Source organism: Marmota marmota, unplaced genomic scaffold (assembly GCF_001458135.2).
Source record: "Marmota marmota marmota unplaced genomic scaffold, marMar, whole genome shotgun sequence".
In the NCBI taxonomy this organism is placed as follows: Eukaryota; Metazoa; Chordata; class Mammalia; order Rodentia; family Sciuridae; genus Marmota; species Marmota marmota.
In genome coordinates this window covers 2,388,527-2,407,905 of record NW_025999897.1, presented here as the reverse complement: position 1 = coordinate 2,407,905, position 19,379 = coordinate 2,388,527, and the positions used below count along the sequence as shown (strand labels likewise).

General features: G+C 43.1%; 1 protein-coding gene across 1 annotated transcript in view; it reads left to right on the top strand.

Moving 5' to 3' along the window:
- The window catches only part of Pitpnc1 (phosphatidylinositol transfer protein cytoplasmic 1), a 189,141-nt gene that overhangs the window by 83,070 nt on the left and 86,692 nt on the right, over positions 1–19,379 (top strand). Inside the window, exon 5 of the mRNA XM_048798202.1 lies at positions 12,011–12,082. Coding sequence (XP_048654159.1) covers positions 12,011–12,082 — 72 coding nt within the window. The remainder of the gene's footprint in view (positions 1–12,010; positions 12,083–19,379) is intronic.

The following is a 19,379-nucleotide window of genomic DNA, read 5'->3' as shown; positions in this document are numbered from 1 at the left end:
TATTCAGCTCCGTCTCCCTCCCAGCCTTGCGTCTCCAGCAAGTTGCTGTTGACTCAGCATGTCAGAGGACAGGACGAGGCTCCATCAATGACTGAACTAATGAATGAACAGAAGCCTCCGCGTGAGGCGCCGAGAGGCCGAGATGCATCTCCTTGCTGTGGGCTGAGAGGCAAGCAGCTGTTTTCCGGCTGTTTTAATGCTCTGCCTGCCACACACTCCCTTCCTCTCATCCTCCTCCACTTCTCCTTCAGATCCCACTATTCTTCTTGGCCACCGTCTTCTTCCTATACAGCATATATTTGGGGAGTGACTCTGATTCATCCTCATCTCCCTTATTTACATTTAATTCCTTGCCTCCCTCTCCTTCTCTTTGCTTTAAAATTCTTATACTTTTTTTTTCTCTTCTTGCTTCCTCTCCTCAATTTCTGAAACTGCCTTCTTTGCAATTTTTTTCCCAACTAGCCTGCCACCCGTCCTATCTATGGATAAAATCACACATAGCCCAGAACAGCAAAAGGACTCAAGACGTTACCCCCTTATTTCCTTTTCATCCTTGCCTGAATAAAGACTGAGATTCTGAGCAGATGGACATTAGGCAGGCATACCTTTTTGAAATTGATGTGTGTATTAAAGATCTTCCATGCACACAACAGTTTTAAATTTTGCCTTCTAAGTATGGGCAAAATTTCTGTCAATGTGGAAGCATAAAAATTTCCCAATTAAGATGAAGAAAGTAGAAAGTTACTTTCACGTTTAGGTACCAGCCTGGCACGATGGCACATACTTGTAATCCCAGCTATTGAGGAGACTGAGGCAAGAGGATCACAAGTTCAAAACCTATCTGGGCAACTTAGCAGGACCCTCGGCAACTTAATGAGATCCTGTCTCAAAATAAAATAAAAAGGGTTGGGGATGTAGTTCTGTAATAGAGCATCTCTGGGTTCAATCTCCAGTACTCTGTCCACCTACTTCCCGCCCCAAAAGAGTGAGATACAAGAAAACAAAACCAAACTAGATCTGTATACAGACTATCTCTTCACACTCATTCATTACCACTGTCTCCTATTTTACAAGCAACAATGGCCTTTCTCACTTACTTTTCAGTAGCTCTACCTCCAGCATTCAAAAACCCTAAACTCTGTGCACTTGATCTTACTAGCTTTGTGGAACATTCTAGATGTGAGTCCTCTGTTAAAAAAAGATAGAAACATTTGAAAATCCAGTTGTACTAGTGACTCCATCTCAAGTTGAAATTCCCCATAGGGCCTTAGAGTTCATCTAATGTGATAATGTGGAAGAGAATACCAGAAAGCGAGGTCATCTTCCGGAGAACTCCACTAGACAGAAGGTAGAGTCTGTGTGAACTTTCCTGTTCACTGACAACACCATGCCACATGCTGACAGGATAAGACGGCAAGAGAAAAACGTGTGCAGTTCCTGTAAAAGTCAGAAGGAGCACCTGGGTGTGGTGGCGCACACATGCCCGTAGTCCCAGCTGCTTAGGAGCTGAGGCAGGAGGATCGCTGCAGCTCAGTAATTTGAAACCAGCCCAGACAACATAGTGAGACAGTGGAAGGAAAGAAAGCTAAAAGTCAATGATCTTTTAAAAGTTTATAAGTACTTCATCAACCCCAAACCAGCTTCTCGAATATTCCCTTTAACTTTCTTGGCTCCAAACCATCTTGTAAAGTGCTAATCTCAGACATGGGAGAATTTGGGTTGGTGAATGAGGCATTGAGTGGTTGGGCTGAGGGTTCTTGTCAGTGAGTGGCTTTCAAACTGTCCTTCTCTTGGTTGGAAACATTCTGTGCCTGTGCCTCAGTGGCCATCATGTCCCTGCATATTTTATTTACTGAAAGGACTCTGATGCCACTTGGGAAGTGGTTTGGGACTGGGGCTGTAGTTCAGTGGTAGAGCACTGCCAAGTGCATCTGAGACCCTGGGTTTGATCCCCAGCACCACAAAGTAAATTAAGAAATAAAATTAAAAGTGGTTTGAAAACTATTGAGTGTAGCACCACTTTATCCTGTCTTTCTCCAAAAGTCCATGTGATGTATGTGAGGCAGGAGCCACCCGAAATAGCAGTCCCCAGACCTGCATATTTGCCCTCCTTCATCTACTTGATGGTGTTTTTTATAATGTATTCTTCAAGGTAAAGTGGACAAAAATTTTAAAAACTTTTTGGTAATTTTGTGACTTTTTTTAGTGATAGTATAGTTATCTGGGGATGTCATTGATGTCTTTATTTACTTTTTATGGGGTTTGAATATTTTCTGCTTATTGAAAAGGCTGATGTTTATATAAAATCCAACCATTATAAAAAAAGTTTTTCATGGTACTGGGGATTGAACCTAATACATGCTGGCAAGTGTTCTACCACTGAGCTACATCCTCAGCCCTTTGTAGTTTTATTTTGAGACAGGGTCTCATTAAATTGCCCAGGCAGGCCTTGAACTTCAGGACCTCCTTTCTCAGTCTCTCTAGTCACTGGAATTACAGGTGTGTGCTGTTCTGTCTTTTGTTTTGTGTGCTAATGGGGATTGAATCAAGGGGTACCCTACCACTGAGTTACTTACTCCCTTTTATTTTTTGAGTCAGAGTCTCATTCAGTGCTGAGGTTGTCCTTGAACCTGCAATCCTCCTGCTATCAGCCTCCAGTGTAGCAGATTACAGGGGTTTATCCTGTGCCTTGCTTCACAATTTTTTATAAGACTGATAACGTAGTTAATGAGCATTTGTTTATTTGTAATTATTTTTTCTTTTTGCATCTGATAATTTGTGCCCTCCCTGGAGTTCTGCATATGGTTTTAAAAGCACTTCTACAATGTAAGTTAATCTAAACTATCATATTTAGTTTTAATTTTAAAAAATTTTAAATTAAAAAAATTTTTTCTTAGTTGTTGATAGATCTTTATTTTATTTATTTATATGTGGTGCTGAGAATCGAACCCAGTGCCTCATACATGCCAGGCAAGTGCGCTACTGCTGCGCACAGTCGCAGCCTAAGAAATTATTAAATTTCTAGGTGCTAGGATATTTAGGCATTTAAAGGACCACTACTGTGAATTTCTTAAACGAGTAATTACTTCTCCAATATATCTATCAGGTAACTCCTGTTTTTCCTTCTTTGGGTTTGTGTGAAGCAGGGCACATCTGTCACGTGAGGGATACACACACGCACACATTCTTTTTCTGCTGTTAGTGGCCACCAGTCATATTGAGAAGCAAAGCCTGCGGCTCCACTGAGCTTCAGGCTCCACTGTCCTGGAACCCTTGCGTGCTTTCCTGATTCTTAAGAGGCTGCTTGAACTCCAGGGCCAGACAGCCTTGTGTATTTATCATGTGACTTTGGGCAAGCTACTAGACTTCTCTGTGCCCTTGTTTCTTCCTCTGTAACATGGGGGTCCTGGTAGTAGACCTTCCTGTAGTTGTATGAGCATTAGTGCATTAGTGGGCAGATTCATATGTAGCAAACACTTGAAAAGATGCCCACTGATAGTAGTCCAGTAGAAATAAGAGTTCATTGATGCCTCAGTGTCGGGTCATGTCTGGACATGTGGTATGTTGACTGTTTTTACTTTGAAAATCATCATTTTGGATCAAATCATCATTTTGATCCAAAGAAATTCCAGAACGTCCAAGGATAAAGAAATATGTGGGCAATAACAAATGCTGTCAAGGGTATAGAGAAATTGGAACCCTCATATGCTACTTGTGGGCACATAAAATGTGGCAGCTGCTTTGGAGTAATGTAGCCATCTGGCAGTTCCTGAAAAGGTTAGTTACGGCAGGATCCAGCAATTCTACTCTAGGTACATACCCAAAAGCAATGAAAACATATGCCTCTACCAAAACTTGTGCAAGAATGCCTCTGGCAACACTATTCCTAATAGCCAAAGTGCAGAAACAGATGGCCATCAGCTGAAGAATGGATAAATAAAAAGTGGTATATCCATACAATGGAATATTAGTCTTTTCAGAAAAAAAAGGAACAAAGTACCTGTACATGTAATCACATTGATGAGCCTTCAAAACGTCATGCTATGTGAAAGAAGCCAGAAACAAAAGACTGCATGCTATACAACTTTATTTATGTGAAACATCTAGAATAAACAAGTCACGGAGACAGAGAGTAGTAGTGGTTGCTTATGGTGTAGTGTTGAGGGGAGGCAAGAACCAGGAAGTGACAGTCAGTGGGGGTGATGGAAATGTCCTAAAATTAGATCATGGCAGTGGACACACAACTCTGTCAATACATTAACAAACATTAACTTGTATACTTGAAGTGGACAAATTGTGTAAGTAAAGCCATTTATTTATTTTGGTGCTGGGGATCGAACCCATGGCTAAGCATTTGCTTTACCACTGAGCTACAGCCCCAGCCTCTAGATAAAGCAATTTTTAAAAAGGAAAAATCAACTCCTGAGATTGAGGGTACTCTCTGGGACTTCACCAAATCTGCAGAGACTTTATACCTGATTTTAACAAGCCCAACAGATAAGGCATCATGGAATAGGTCTTAAAAGTACACTGTTAGGGGCTGGAGATGTGGCTCAAGCGGTAGCGTGCTCGCCTGGCATGCGTGAGGCCCGGGTTCGATCCTCAGCACCACATACAAACAAAGATGTTGTGTCTGCCAAAAAAAACTAAAAAATAAATATTAAAAAATAAAAAAAAAAAAGTACACTGTTAAAGAGAATATTGTTTTTGTTTTATATTGCCAACTGGTGTCACTTACAGTTTTTTGTTTTCGTTTACTAGGGACTGAACCAAGGGGTGCTTTTCCACAGATCCATATCCCCAGCCCTTTTTATATTTTATTTTGAGACTAGGTCTAAGTTGCTTAGGGCCTCACTATCACTGAACCTGGCTTTGAACTTGTGATCCCTCGGGCTCAGCCTCCCAAGCCTAAAGGATTACAGGTGTGTCCCACCATGCCCGGCACACTTACAGTTTTTGCTGTGGGAGTACAATATCTTTGGACAATAATGTTCAAAATGAATGGTGCAGATTCTACCAGCTTTGACACTATGCTTCTGCAGGCCTGGGCCCTGGAGAGCCTCAGACTCATCCCCCAAGGCCTCTTTCTCAGCAGCCACCAATCCCTGTCCCCGAGCAGGTGTAGAAACAGCTAGGATTTCCAGCACCACCCAGAAACTGATTGAAAACCAACCCCCCCCCCCATGCATCTGACCCTTTCTCTTTAAGACTTTGGTTTGCTTATAGTTAATTTTGTTCTCATAACTGTTTCTTATTTCCATAGCAACCCTAATCAATCACAGGACCAAAAATAGTTCTTTCATTTTTCCGCAAGCCTATCTGTAGTGAATTGGGGATGCAGCTCTGCCCTGCGATTTGAATATGCTGCTTTCCTTTCCCGGCACTGAACCTGGGAGAGCTTTGTGTGTAAATTATTCTTGGGGAGGCCCAGATGCCTTGCATCTTTCCTGGCATTCCTCTCCCTGACCACAGATCCCACCTCAGTTCTAAAAACTCCAAGTTAGATGCATTTAAATATTCAGCAAAGAATGAACCATTCCCTTTCTGCACATTGAGTTTTAGGTGCTGGAGATTCTACAGGTACCTGAGGATCCTTTTTCAATACGAGCTTCATCCCAATGGATTTCACTGGGTTTAGAAGGCCAATGAAAGATGCAGATACCAGATATACAAGAAGCCAGTCAGGGTGGGGAGCAGATGATAGTGACACTAATAGATTCTTCTGGTCTGGGAGGATCCAAGATAGAAAATCAAAGATGAAATGACAGGAGAGCTCCTGCCCAGATGCTCTGATTTCTTCATGCCTCTAGCTACTGTTTTTAAAGGGGTTGGAAGCAAAACAAACACTGGTCATAATTAAGAGAACATTTTCTTCTTTTTTTCTTTTGAGACAATTCCTTAGGCCCTCACTAAATTGCTGAGGCTGGCTTTGAACTTGTGATCCTCCTGCCTCAGCCTCCCGTGCTGCTGGGATTACAGGTGTGTACCACAGCGCCCGGCTAGGGAACATTTCCTGTATTTCCTTTATTCTCCCTTCTAAGCTGCACCTCTGGTCCAGAAGAGAGAGCGAGAAAGATGCTTCATGAGAAAGAGGATTCCAGATATGGAGTGAGCCTGGGACATGAAGGGAGGGGCAAATATGCTTCCTCGATGTCCCCCAGGCTCTGGGACAGGAGGCCCTTATCCTGTTTCTGTAAGCAGTCACTGATGGTGGCCCTGGAGCTTCTGACGTCTGCTTTTTTTATGCTGTTTCTTAATTTCTTGAGTCTCAGTCTTTGTAATTTAGCTGAGTGAACAGGGGGCATAAAGCTTTTCAATCCAGGAGGGAAAAAAGTGAGTGGAGCCCTGGTAGAGTTCTTGTTTCCCAGCATGTAGTTGGCAGGAGGTCAAAGGAATCTAAGAGAAGAGGGGAAGGGAAAGGGCCCCTGCCCGGAAGAAGGAGCCACTGAGAACAGATCCTGGATAATGTGCCACATGCCCTTGGCAGCAGAGCAGGCCAGAGAGTTAGAGTGAGGCAGGAAGAGCCCAGATTTGCTCCATGGCTCGGCCACCGCGCTATGGGAATACCAGTCAGGTGACCTATCTATGGCCACCACTCCAGCAAGCCCACCACCCAGCTCCATTTGCTCTTGCATCACTTATGGGTTTCATGGAGAGAGGTGCCATGGAGTAGGCCAGCCTTTCTCCAGTCCCTCTTCTGCCAGACACTGGCTGACCTTGAACATTCATTGTCTCATTAATCCTTACTTCCTGCTATGAGACTGGCATTGTCTCCATTTTATTGATAAGGAAACCAAAGCTCAGGAGGATTAAGGAATTTGCCCAATTTGTGAGAAACAAAGCTGGGGTTTGAAATAAAGTGTGTTTCACTGCAAAACCTGTGGTTTTTTGCCTGACCCACCATACTTCCTCTCTGTGGGCCTGCAGCCTGCTATGTGGACAGCAGCTAATGATGAGCTTACTGGCATCAGTTACTCATAAATATCTCCCTGGGCGATAAGCAATGGCCAATGACAGGGCAGATAATATCATAGGTGAAATGACTAAGTCAGAAAGAGTATGAATTCCCCAGTGCCCTGGACTCTTCAGAGCTCACAGCGAATGATGCTTCATCGGATGAAGGCCAGGGGTGTGATTCAGAAGGGAAACAGTAGGCAGGTTGAGTGTGTTGGTTTTCTATTGCTGTGTAAAATTTTCACAAACTTAGCAACTTAAAACAACACGAATTTATTATTTTGCAGTCTCCTTGGTCAGGAGTTGAGGCCCAGTTTAACTGAATCCTTGGTTAGGTGGATACTGAGCTATCAGCCAAGGCTCCAGTTTCACCCCAGGCTCAGGGTCCTCTTCCAAGCAAGCCCATCGGTTGCTGGCAGGATGAAATTCCTTGTGGTTGTAGGACAGAGGTCTACTTTTCCAGCTGGCTGTTCTCTCGGCTCCCAGAGGCCTTCCTCAGTTCCTAGCCACCTGGCCTTCTCACAGCTTCAAAGCCAACAAAAGAATTTCTGCTTTTAAAAACTGAAGTCATGGATACTGTGACAGAGTATCAGGAGTGAGCATCTCATCTCCTTGGTAGCCGTCAAAGCCTGTGCTCCCTGTGATGGCTCAAGGGACCAATCCAGGGAGCAGTGTCCCATCATATACAGAAGGGGAGGATCATATAGCTTACGTGCACCATGGGGTGGGGTCTGGGGCTGTCTTAGAACTCTCTCCTGCATTTTGTGGGCCTCATGGAACTTGAAGCACCCTACGTTTTCAGGTGACTACACTATAGAAAGCACAGAGTCTTCCAAATTCCTTTGCCATCTTCTAGTTTTAGGTTAATGGCTGACAATCCTGGTATCACTCTTCTTGGAGCAGGTTCAAGTGTGGTTATATCAGAGTTCCTGACTTCTTTTCCACTCCCACCCCTCATGACAGGTCCCTCAGTGGCATGGAATCCCCCTCACTCAAGGGAAATGTCAGAATCTTTATGGGATTGCACATATTTTGAGGAAGTTAAGGATTGGAAAGTGAGAGTCTCACTTCTCCCCCTGCATATTTGAGAATGTCTAGGGTAGAGGTATATTTGGTTGCAGCAAAAGTATTAATGTGAGCAAACTTCAAAGAGATGCTCGGAGGTCTGAAAACTGTGGTAACCATCACATAAGCTATTCCCTGTGGTGATGGGGGTATAAGGAGGATCCTCCTGTTGGAGAATGACAGGATTGGAGCTCATCATCTGGTGGGAGATATGAAGCTGCAGACAATGGCTAGAGCTATGTAGCCACAAACCAAAGACTGCTTGGGGCTTCTGGACCCTAGAATCTTCAGAGGGAATCCACATTGCTAATACCTTGGTTTCCACTTGTAACCCTCAGAACTGTGAGAGAACAGATGTCTTTTATTTTAACCACTGAATTTGTGGTAATTTGTCCCCTCACCCCCACCCTAGAAAATTACTAGAGGGAAGGAGAACATTCAAGTTCAGTGCAGACATTTCAGGTCAGGTGTACCTGTGAGACCATCTGGGCGTGGCCTTTGGGCAGCTGAAATGTAAGAAGAGAGGTTGGAATTAGAGGTTGATTTGAGAGGTACCTGCAAAGAATGGTCATGGGCAAATCAGAAACAGATGAGATGACCAGCGACAAAGTTTTGGAGCAAGAAGAGGAAGGAGGGATCACTTCCACTGAAGGTGGAAGAAGGATTGAGCAGGAACTGCTGTAAGGACAGAGGAGTTGCTGGGTCATTTCACCCTCTGTAGGGGTCTCTAGGGTGCAGATGAAAAAAATGTGCTGATTTGGAAATGTTTTGCAAATTAGTCATCTCCATACCAAATTGTACTGGTTGAGAAGAGGTGAGAGACCAAAAGAGTAGAGCTGACCAGGACTGACTACTCTTTAAATATATTTGATTATAAAGACAGAATTGGGGTTGGTTATAGATAAAGGAAGAAACGAAGAACTTTGTGATCTTTTTTTTTTTTTAGGAATATTTTTTTAGGCTGTGGGAAGGAGGCAGGGATAAGATGTAAATTATCACTGAGACAAGGTTCCAGAGAAGAATCTTGGGAATGTTTATTATTACTGTGCACCTGTGACATGCCAAGCGCTATGCTGGGCCTTACCTGCCTGACCTCATTGATATTCTCCACAGAGAAGAGTATTATCCTCATTCTATAAATGGAGAAACTTAGGCTGGGGCTGATAAAAGAATTTGCCCAAAGCGCACTGTGTCTTGGATTTGAGCCTAAGTCAACTGGTTCAAATGTGTCAGGGCTTTTCTTTATATTATTTTGCATTGGGAAAAAGACATCTTTCTCTGTTTCACCAAGAACAAGAAGTATAACCTAATAAGCAGAAGTTTTGCAGTGGATGAAAGGGAAGTTGTAGGTGTTTCTGTCACAGCATCTATGTTCTCATCAAAGCCTGGATCAAAATGATCAGTTGTGAGACAGGAAGGGCAAAGCCGAGTGCTGGGGCCTAACACTTATAGATTGCTAGGATTTGTGTGCTGGAATTTTTACAACCACTAGCCTGCATGGGGCAGGCAGAAGTGTATCTTAAGATGGACATCTTACTGGAAAGAGTTTAATGACAGGTCTGAAAATGCCTAGAGCTACAGACTTCTGATTTTAACTTTTTAGACACTTGCATACTCCAGGACTTCAAGAACTAGCTGTCAGGTATTCCAAAGGGATTAGCAGAGAAAGCACTGACCAGCCTGGAGTTGGCCCATCCGGTTCCCATCCTTCCGCTGCCACAGGCAGGTGCGCTCCCAACCTCAGGGCAAGGTTGCCATTCTGACATGAAAATAACCTGAGTCTTTGACTCAAAAATAACAGCACCTGCTAATTTGCATAAGAGTTTTGCATTTCATATTTGAGTTTAATACCCCAAATGCTAAAATTCATTTGTTTGACCTAGTTTAGTGGTTTTGGAGGTTCAACTGATGCAAAATCCTTATGATTTTCTACATGGCACCCCCTAGGTCTACTCACACCCTGCATGGCCCTGTTGTCCCGCCACTCATTGGATTGGCCTTCAGATGAATAATGGGTTTAAAAGTACAGAACTGATTCACTTGAAGGTTGGTTATTTTTAAGAGGGCCTCTAGGCCAAGACCCTCCTGTTCATGAGTCTCTCAAAGCTCTGCTGGGGGCTTTGAATTCTCCAGGGTCTCAATAAGCAGACCGTCCTGGAACCCTTTGGAACAGGATATGAGGGCCTCACTTACTAAGTGAGAGGTTGGAGAGAAATCAGCAGAGAAGGTGTTAATGAATAATCACAGGGCCTCATTCTCCATAAAGGCAATCATTGGGATTGATTGTTTCCGTGTTTCCTTAGTCACGGTTCAGATTGCTTATTTTGCTCAGATTCAGACAGATGGATGCAGAATGCACACAGGCATGTGATGCCAGGAAAATTATCCCTAGCATGTCCAAGACCTCTGCCTTCTCATACGGATGCCCCCGGGGCTCTAAAACGGAAGCATGGTCATTGTGGGGATGAAGCCCAAGAGATGAGGGTAGGTGTTTGTGGACTTTTGGATTTTAGACGGTACACTCTGTTTCCTTCCCATGCATGGGAGAGTGAGCTGATTTTCCAACTTGAACAAGTGAAACATAAATTGCTGGACCCCACTCTAGGGTTTCTGATTCAATTGGTCTAGTGTGCAGCCTGAGAATTTCCATTTTTAACTAGTTTGAGGGTGATGCTGCTGTTGCTAGACCAGATACGCCCCTGTGAGAAGCACTGGGGTAGTAGTCAAGAGCATGGACACTGGGGCCAGCCCACTTTGCTTTCACACCTGACTCTAGATGCATAACTGTGGTTATGGGCCATTTATTTAACCTCTCTGTGCCTCCATTCCTCATCTTGAAAGCAGGGGTGATGTTAATAATAACAGTACCCACCCCTTAGGATTGTTGCAAAGAATACATGAGACTCTGAAAGTATTCAGACTGTGCTGATGTTGAAAGCACATTCCCTGAGTAGTAGATAAGTACATAAAGGACCCAGCCTCTTGGGACTGTGATCAGATCAAGTGAAGTCTCATTTCCCCAACACCTGCAGCTCCCAGTGGAGTCCCTGGGTCATTTTACCCATTAGCCTTCAAACCTATATCCAAAAAGTAATGGCCAGCTCAGTGCTAGCAGGAGGGTAGTTACACCAACATTTGTCAAAATCCTCTTCTCAAGCTGCCTTACCTCTTAAGATCTACTGGATACACAGAATGAGACAATCTGGAACACTAGGGCCGAGCTGCAGTCCGGGTTTGTAGTGTCCCTCATGCAGCCAGCAAGAAGGGCTGACATTTCTGGTCAAGCTCGGCTGCAGCCTCATGGATCACTGAGTTTTGTTGAATGCTAACTCAGTGCTCAGCATTATTTATATTATATTTACATATTTTTATGTGTGTGTGTGTGTGTGTGTTATTTTTGTTATTTTGTTTTGCAAATTAAACCCAGGGCCTTACACATGCTAAGCACACACTCTGCCACTATATTTATGCACATCATTTTATTTAACCTTCACAATGCCACTCTTAGTTAATAATTATTATTCCTGTTTGATACTGCTGGGGTTCAGAGAAGTTGAATGACTTATCCAAAGTCATATTAAAAGCCAGTCTGACTAACTTTTAAAGTTATACCTTCCTAACTTTATATAAGTATTTATATAGAAGTTAAAGCAGACCCCCCATTTATCCAATAGTGGCAATTGCTCCCCAGGGTTAGCTCTCCAGACCAGAGTTGACCTCTGTTTTAGGGATTTGCTTTTCCAAAGCTGGTGGCAGGACCCACAGAACATATTCCTGTTGGGTTCTCTCTCTGGCCTGACTTCTGGAAGAAATTGTGTTCATGCTCCTAAAGGTGGCTTTTCGTAAGTGCATAGGGATATTGCCATAGTAGATCAACACTTCTGCTCTAAAGCCGTGCTCCCAACCAAATGGTGAGGAGAGCAGAGGCTGTACTGAGCGTGTGCAGAGTAGAGAGAGCTTGTGCTAATGCATATTTGTTTTTTCTCCATAGTGTTCCTTTCTGCCGAAATTCTCCATTCATATAGAAACCAAGTATGAGGACAACAAAGGAAGCAACGACAGCGTGAGTAGCCCTCTCGTTCTGTGCTATGCTTGCCTCTTGGGCTCTGAGAGTCCTTCATATGGCCAGGGCCAGCACCAGCATCTGGAACCGGGACCCCAGAAATGTTCTGGCCTTAGACCTCTGAGGGTTATTTCCCTGGGATTTCTCCCTGGAACTATTTTGTGGCCTAGCTTTTCTTTTTCTCATCTGTGTGTACCTTCCATGGGCCTCTGCATAAATCTCTGCGACCTGGAAAGGACAACAGGGAACTCAGAACTCCAGGATCTGGTTCCTTACTGTTAGATTTAGAACACATCTTCTCAATGACCATTAATATTTACTTAGAAAAATGAATACCATCCAGTACACATGTGCATGCTGTTTCTATTGGCTGGACTATGCTTATGTTCACATATATGTGCATTCACACACATATCCCATATGAAAACTAGGATGAACCCCTGCAAAATGTTTACCTCGTGAGGCATTCAGACTCCAAACTAGATTTTAGCCAAGTACGTTGTTCATTAGCATTGCTTAAAATCCATCTTCTAACCTGGCTTTTATCCCAGATTCTTTGGGGTGAGATGATTCTAAATTCCCGTCTTGAGAGTGAACATTTTGATATAGCCAGGAGGCTCACCTAAGATAGGATGTGGGTTCCACAAGGACCTGTCAGGGAAAGAGTTTGGATCAAGAGGCTGCAGGGATTCACCTGCTCACTTCTACCTCATTGACATGTTTTGCATTTGTGGAAGATAAAGATTGATGCTATGTCAAAATGGACAAGATTAAGAGTTGAGTTTTGTTTTGTTTTGTTTTGGGGGTACCAGGAATTGAACTCAGGGGCACTCTGCCCTATTTTATGTTTTATTTAGAGACAGGGTCTCACGGAGTTGCTTAGTGCCTCGCTTTTGCTGAGGCTGGCTTTGAACTTGCAGTCCTCCTGCCTTAGCCTCCCGAGCCACTGGGATTATAGGTATGCACATATATGTTCACATATGTGAATGCACACATATGTGAACATTATAGGTGTGCACTGAGCCTGGCGAGAAAGAGTTCTTGACAAGTTGACCTCTTTGGTGCCTTGACTGAGGTGAGGCAAAATAGGAGGCAGGGGGTATGGAGGTACCAAAGAGCCATAGGACAAAAGCTCAGGTCTCACACTCCCTCAGCTTCAAATCAGTCACTGAGAAACTAGGAAACCCGATAGAAGGGACATTGGACAGGCCCAACCTTTGGTTGTTTGTATTGATCTTCTAGAAATATCTGGGCAGAATTATATTCCTCTAGGAGGTACTGACGTATTTGTGAGGTAGACACTATGTTAACTTACAGGTTGGAGGGAGTGAACAGCAGAGGCCTGAGCCCTGGGACACTTTTTATGTGACCTGGCAACCTGACTGTTCTTCTGGGCTACTTTGTTCAGGACATTCTCCCCAACTCTGGGGACACAGGATGTCTCATTTAAGGTGCAATCTACTTGGATACAGCTTGAGAAGTTCCCAAGAGGTGACACTCAAGAACTACATTTCACACCAGCTCGGTAGAAGACAATCATTCATTCATTTCTTACTCAGCAAAGGTGGATCAAGCTCATTCTATTTACATGTCCCTGTATGAATTACATGGATGGTATTTAAAATGCAGACTCACTTTCCAAACTTCGATACTCATAGTTTATGTGGAGGACAAAGACCAACATATTAAATGGCCAAAACCATAAGTACAATAATGAACTTCCTTTTCTGTGAAATCCTCTGTAATCAACCCTTCACTTGAGGGGGAGATCTTATCTAATGACTCACCTATTAACAGGAACTTGTACCTGATCACTTAGCTTCTTGAACTATGCTGGGGAAACTGGAGTTCTTCAGGGATTGGCAAACTGCATTCTCTGTAAATAAAGTTTTATTGAAACACAGCCACACTCATCTGTTGTAATATTGTCCCAGCTGCTTCTCAGCAGCAGAGTTGAGTAGTTGCAAGAGAGATCACATGGCTGCAAAGCCTAAAATATTTCCTACTTGGTGCTTTCCAGAAGAAAAAAAAAAAAAAGGATACCAACTCCTGGTTCAGAAAAACTCAGAACAGCATTCAGCAGATCTCAAAACTGCACCACTTGATCCATCTCCCTGCCAGCTGTTGCAGCCATATGCCTTATCCAGAGTTTCGGGAACCTTCCAGAGGAAAGAACACTGCTGCCTGGAGTGCTCCCCTCCCACTAAATATGTGAACCCCGTATTTGGTATTCCCTTAGGGTGCTGACCCAAACAGGAACTTTTGGACCATCCCATCAGCAGCCTGAAATTAAAGGCAGGTTGCTGGCCAACCTCCTCAAAATCACAACAGCATCATTAAGTGTTTAAAGCTTAAACTTAAACCCTTGTAAAATAATGGCTTTTTTTTCTGATTGGGAAATTAATACACAGTTATTAAAAGTTGAAAAATGTAAGAAAAATGTAAAGGAAGGAAAAATCAGTAGTAATCACACAATTCAGAGATGACTGCTGGTAACATTTTGGTTCACGTTACTGGTTATTATTCTTTTCTTAATATTTATTCTTAAGTTTTAGGTGGACATAATATCTTTATTTTACATTTATGTGGTGCTGCAGATCGAACCCAGTGCCTTGTGCATGCTAGGTGAGCACTCTATCACTGAGCCACAATCCAGCCCCCTGGTTATTATTCTTTAACCAGTTCCTCCAAAATTGAATTATGTAATATACTGTTTTTAGCAAGGCATGATGCCCCCCTCCCCATCTGCTTTTTTTTTTTTTTTTTTTTTTTTTTTTAGGTCTTCTTCAATTTCTTTTTTTCTTTAAGTCTTTTTTTTAATATTTATTTTTTAGGTGTAGATGGACACAACACAATGCCTTTATTTTTATGTGGTGCTGAGGATCGAACCCGGGTCCCGCCCGTGCTAGGCGAGCACTCTGCTGCTGAGCCACAATCCCAGCACCCCCATATGCTTTTTAATGACTGCACTGCCCTCTGAGCTCTGCTCATTGGATATTAAAGTAGGCCTGACCATTCTGACGTAGTTGTGCACTATCAGAAAAAGTTTGATGAGATCAGATCAGGCACCTGAGTTGCTTTTCCTGGCACAGTCAGAAAATAGGAGGGGAAATTTTGCTTTAAATTATCTTTTTAGTCTATTTAAAAAATTCCTCTGCTTTCTCTCCTTTCTCTATGCCTCTCAGATCATCTCTCCAGGTGTAGAGGTACAGAGAGGAGGACATGGTGACCATTGTAGGTTGATAGGACCCTGTAATTTTCTGCTTTATCCTCTCTTCATTTCAAATAGTCCAAAAAAATCATGAAATTATCATTTATTTTCGTGTATCCCCTTTTGGCAAGTGCTAAGTTCTTTTTCCTACTCCTTTAGAATTTGGCTTCTTTACTTTCCCTTTATAGGACTTTAAAATAGCAGGTTACCCTTTCCAATACAAGGAAATGATAAATGATAAAAGATAAAAGTTCCCGCCCTGGGATATGGCAGTTTACCTGATCTGATCATAGCACACTGTATACATATTGAAATATCATACTGCACCCCATTAATATGTACAATTATGTATCAATTAAAACTTTTAAATATCTTTTTTGGGGGGTACTAAAGATTGAACCCAGGGTGCTTAACTACTGAGCTATATCCCCAGCCCTTTTTATTTTTTCCTTTTGAGACAGATTCTTGCTAATTGCTTACGGCCTCACTTAGTTGCTGAGGCTGGCCTTGAACTTGGAATCCTCTTTCCTCATCCTCCCAAGTTGCTGGGAAGAAAGGCATAATAAGTCACCCTGGGACTTTTAAATATATTTTTTTAAAATATGTATTATTTAGTTGTAGTTGGACACAATATCTTTATTTTATTTGTTTATTTTTATGTGGTGCTGGGGATCGAACCCATCGAACCCAGGGCCTCACACATGCAAGGCGAGCTCTCTATAGCTGAGCCACAATCCCAGCCCCTTAAATATTTTTAAAATATCAAATTGTCCACCTTAGAATCAGGGGATGCTGACTCCAATGGACATCCCTTGCTGATGCCAAGAACTGGGCCTTTTTGAGCCTTAGGCCAGCCTGCAAGAGAAGCACTAACCCTCGGGCAGAGTGAGGACTGACTCTGGAAGAAGTGCCAGCTGTTGTTACCTGTGCTGCTGTCTCCTCCCCAACATGCTGACCCTGAGCCTGCCTGTGGGCCTGCTCCTTATCTCTCTGTTGTGGCACTCACCTTTTCCAAGTCCATGTCCTGCCACCTTGTTACACTGAAGAGGAACCCCGTGTGTCTGAGTCCCCGCCCCAGCCTCTGCCTGGCTCTGCATCCTCCATCCCCAGGTCTTGCTGCCCAGGCCATCAGACCAGACAGCCCCACCCCTGCTGGATTAGCCTTCTTTGCCAAGTCATAGTCAGCAGCAGCAGTTGGTCATCCAGCTGGTTCAAGGTTGGTCCCAGGGAGGCAGAAAGGGGGGCTCCATAGGTTTTCATTCACACTTGCTGATGCTTCAAAATCAGAACACAAGAAATATAAATATTTATCTAATAATATTTTAATTATGAAAAGACAGCTGGGGGCGGCTGGGGTTGTGGCTCAGTGTTTAGAGGGCTTGCCTACCATGCGTGAGGCACTGGGTTCGATCCTCAGCACCACATAAATGTAAAATAAAGATATTGTGTCCACCTAAAACTTAAGAATAAATATTTTTAAAAAAAGAAAAGACATCTCTGTGCAGCCCATGATTTCAAAACTGAGCCCTAAGCCAATGGCATGTGCTTGTATGTGCTTGTAAAGGTTTTCTGCCCAGGATTGATCATGGAGGTTTGAGTGGGTTCAGTTCAGAAAGCAGTCCAGTAGTGGGTGTTGGTCTTGTCTCACTGCATTGCCAAGTTATTTAATAAATTCAGTTCATCTCTTGGCATTTTCTGGGTGTCTGTTCTTATCTTTCAGCTCCCATCCTTCATGCTACTATCTGCACCCTGTTTCCTCCCTTACCTGCCAAAAATGTAATGAAATGGATGATGATAAGAAGCAATAATTGAAAGATGCTAGTGATAATCATATTGATTAGTGGTTGAATAGAGTCCATGTTGTTATCCCATTATCAATTATCATATAAGTAATTTTTTTAACATGACCTAAACTCTAGTAAAAAAAAAAATGGCAGGATGACTAGATGGAAATACCTTCTCATCCTTGTTAAAAATACTATTAGTAAATTTATGATTGTGAAAAGCTGCAAACTGTGATTACATTAGCCAGGACACAATGGGGATGTTGTCTTAAATTGAGGCCCACTTATTTTATGCACATACTGATGAGAATTATTTAGGCCTTAATTAGTGCTGGGGAGGATGGCGCTATGCCAAGCTACGGTTCTGTTGTTTATCCAAGCCATAAATCTTCATCTGAGAGTCAGTGCTTAGCACGGCCTGGTTCAGCTGGAGGAGAGGCTGCTCCTGGGACACCTGCTGCCAGGTTACTGGGGTTCCATGAGGTTAATGGGGGCAGTCTGACCTTTGCTTCCGCTTCCAAACAAAATAGGCACCATTTAAAGCAGTGGGTTTCAGCCTTGGCTGCAGGCTGGACTCACCTGAGAAGTTTTAATGGCTAGTGTCTGGGTCCTACCTGCTGGGATTTTGATTCACTAGGTCCCAGGTGCAGACTGGTAGAAAACAAGCCAACGCACATGAAGAATGTAACACTCCCTTCCAGAAAGCTAAATTCTCCAAACAGAAGTGTGCGCAGTTTTAGAGTCCACCCTCTGTCCATTCCACAGTCTGAATATGTTCCCTTGGCAGGACACAGGACATGCCAACCCCACCTGCCCACTGTGAGGAGCTAGACCAGTGGCTGTCCATCATGGCTGCATATTAAAATCACCTGGGACAAGTCGTGGACACCACCATCCCACCCCCATAGTGCTGTTCATTTGTCTGGGATATAGTTTAGGCAATGGGATTTTTTTTAAAGCTCCCCCAGGTGAATCCAAGGGACAACAAGACTGAGAATTAACAGATTTAAGGAATAAACAATTAGGAAATCAGGTTCTACAAATGTCTTCACTTCTTCATACACCTGAAAACTGTTTAGGAAAAAAACTATTCGTTACCATCATCCCACCCCCATGGCCCTTGGGCAATATATATATATTCTGGTTAGCCACATTTCATCAAGGACATTATTCCGCAGCTAAGAAACTCCTCTGATTAGACGGAAAGAACGTCTAGTTCTTTTCCATTTCCTGGAAACTAAGCTCTATCTTTCACAGAGCTCTCCCTGGAGGTTGCTTGAAAGAAATATTCAGAATTAATATTTAGTTTCTAGTTCATCTATATAAAAAAATCAGTATATATTGAAGTTCCAGCTATATGACCTTAAGCAAAACCCTTAACCATTCAGTCTTAATTTTTTTATCAATATATAATAAATAATGCTTGCCTCAGAGTGTGGCAGATTCCTAGAGACTGGTTTATGTACAAGCTGTTAGGAACTATACAGATATTAGATATTGCTACTGTAATGGCCATACCTTGGGTTAACTGTGTTAATAACCTTTTCCAAATGATACTCATATTTCGTCTGAATTATCAATAAACCATTTGTTCTTTAGCAAATTTTGAGCATCAACTCTCTGCTGGGCGCTAGGAGAGATATCGCAGATACAGCAGTAAGACAGACCCATTACTCAGGGAGTCAGGGAAGCAGATCATAAACAAGTTAAGGAAAAGAATTACAGATGTGATTAAATACTAATACGGCAATAAACAGGATAGGGAGAAATCAGCTTGAAGCCACGTAGTCAGGAAGGGCTCTCAGAAAAGATGAGGAGTCCATGAGGGACCTGAGTGCAGCACAGAGCCAGCCATCTGAAGGACTTTGCAGACCAAGAGGACAGTTATGGACTTAGACATATCCCCCCAAACATACACACCAAAGTGATGTTACCTCTGAATGTGATTGTGTTTGGAGATATTTTAAGTTAAAATTAGGCCATTAGGGTGGGCCCTAAACCAGTCTGACTGAGAGAAAAATTTGGACACACAAATAAGTACTAGGGTAGCTGGATGGGTGGTGCATGCTTGTAATCCTGGCAACTCTGAAGGCTGAGGCAGGAGGATTGCAAGTTCAAAGCCAGCCTCAGCAATTTATTGAGGACCTAAGCAACTTACCAAAACCCAGTCTCTAAATAAAGTATAAAAAAAGGCTGGGGATGTGGCTCAGATGGCTAAACATCCCTGGGTTTGATCCTGGTACCAAAAGCGGGGGTGGGGGTGGGGCAGCACACACACACACACACACACGAAGAACAGCAG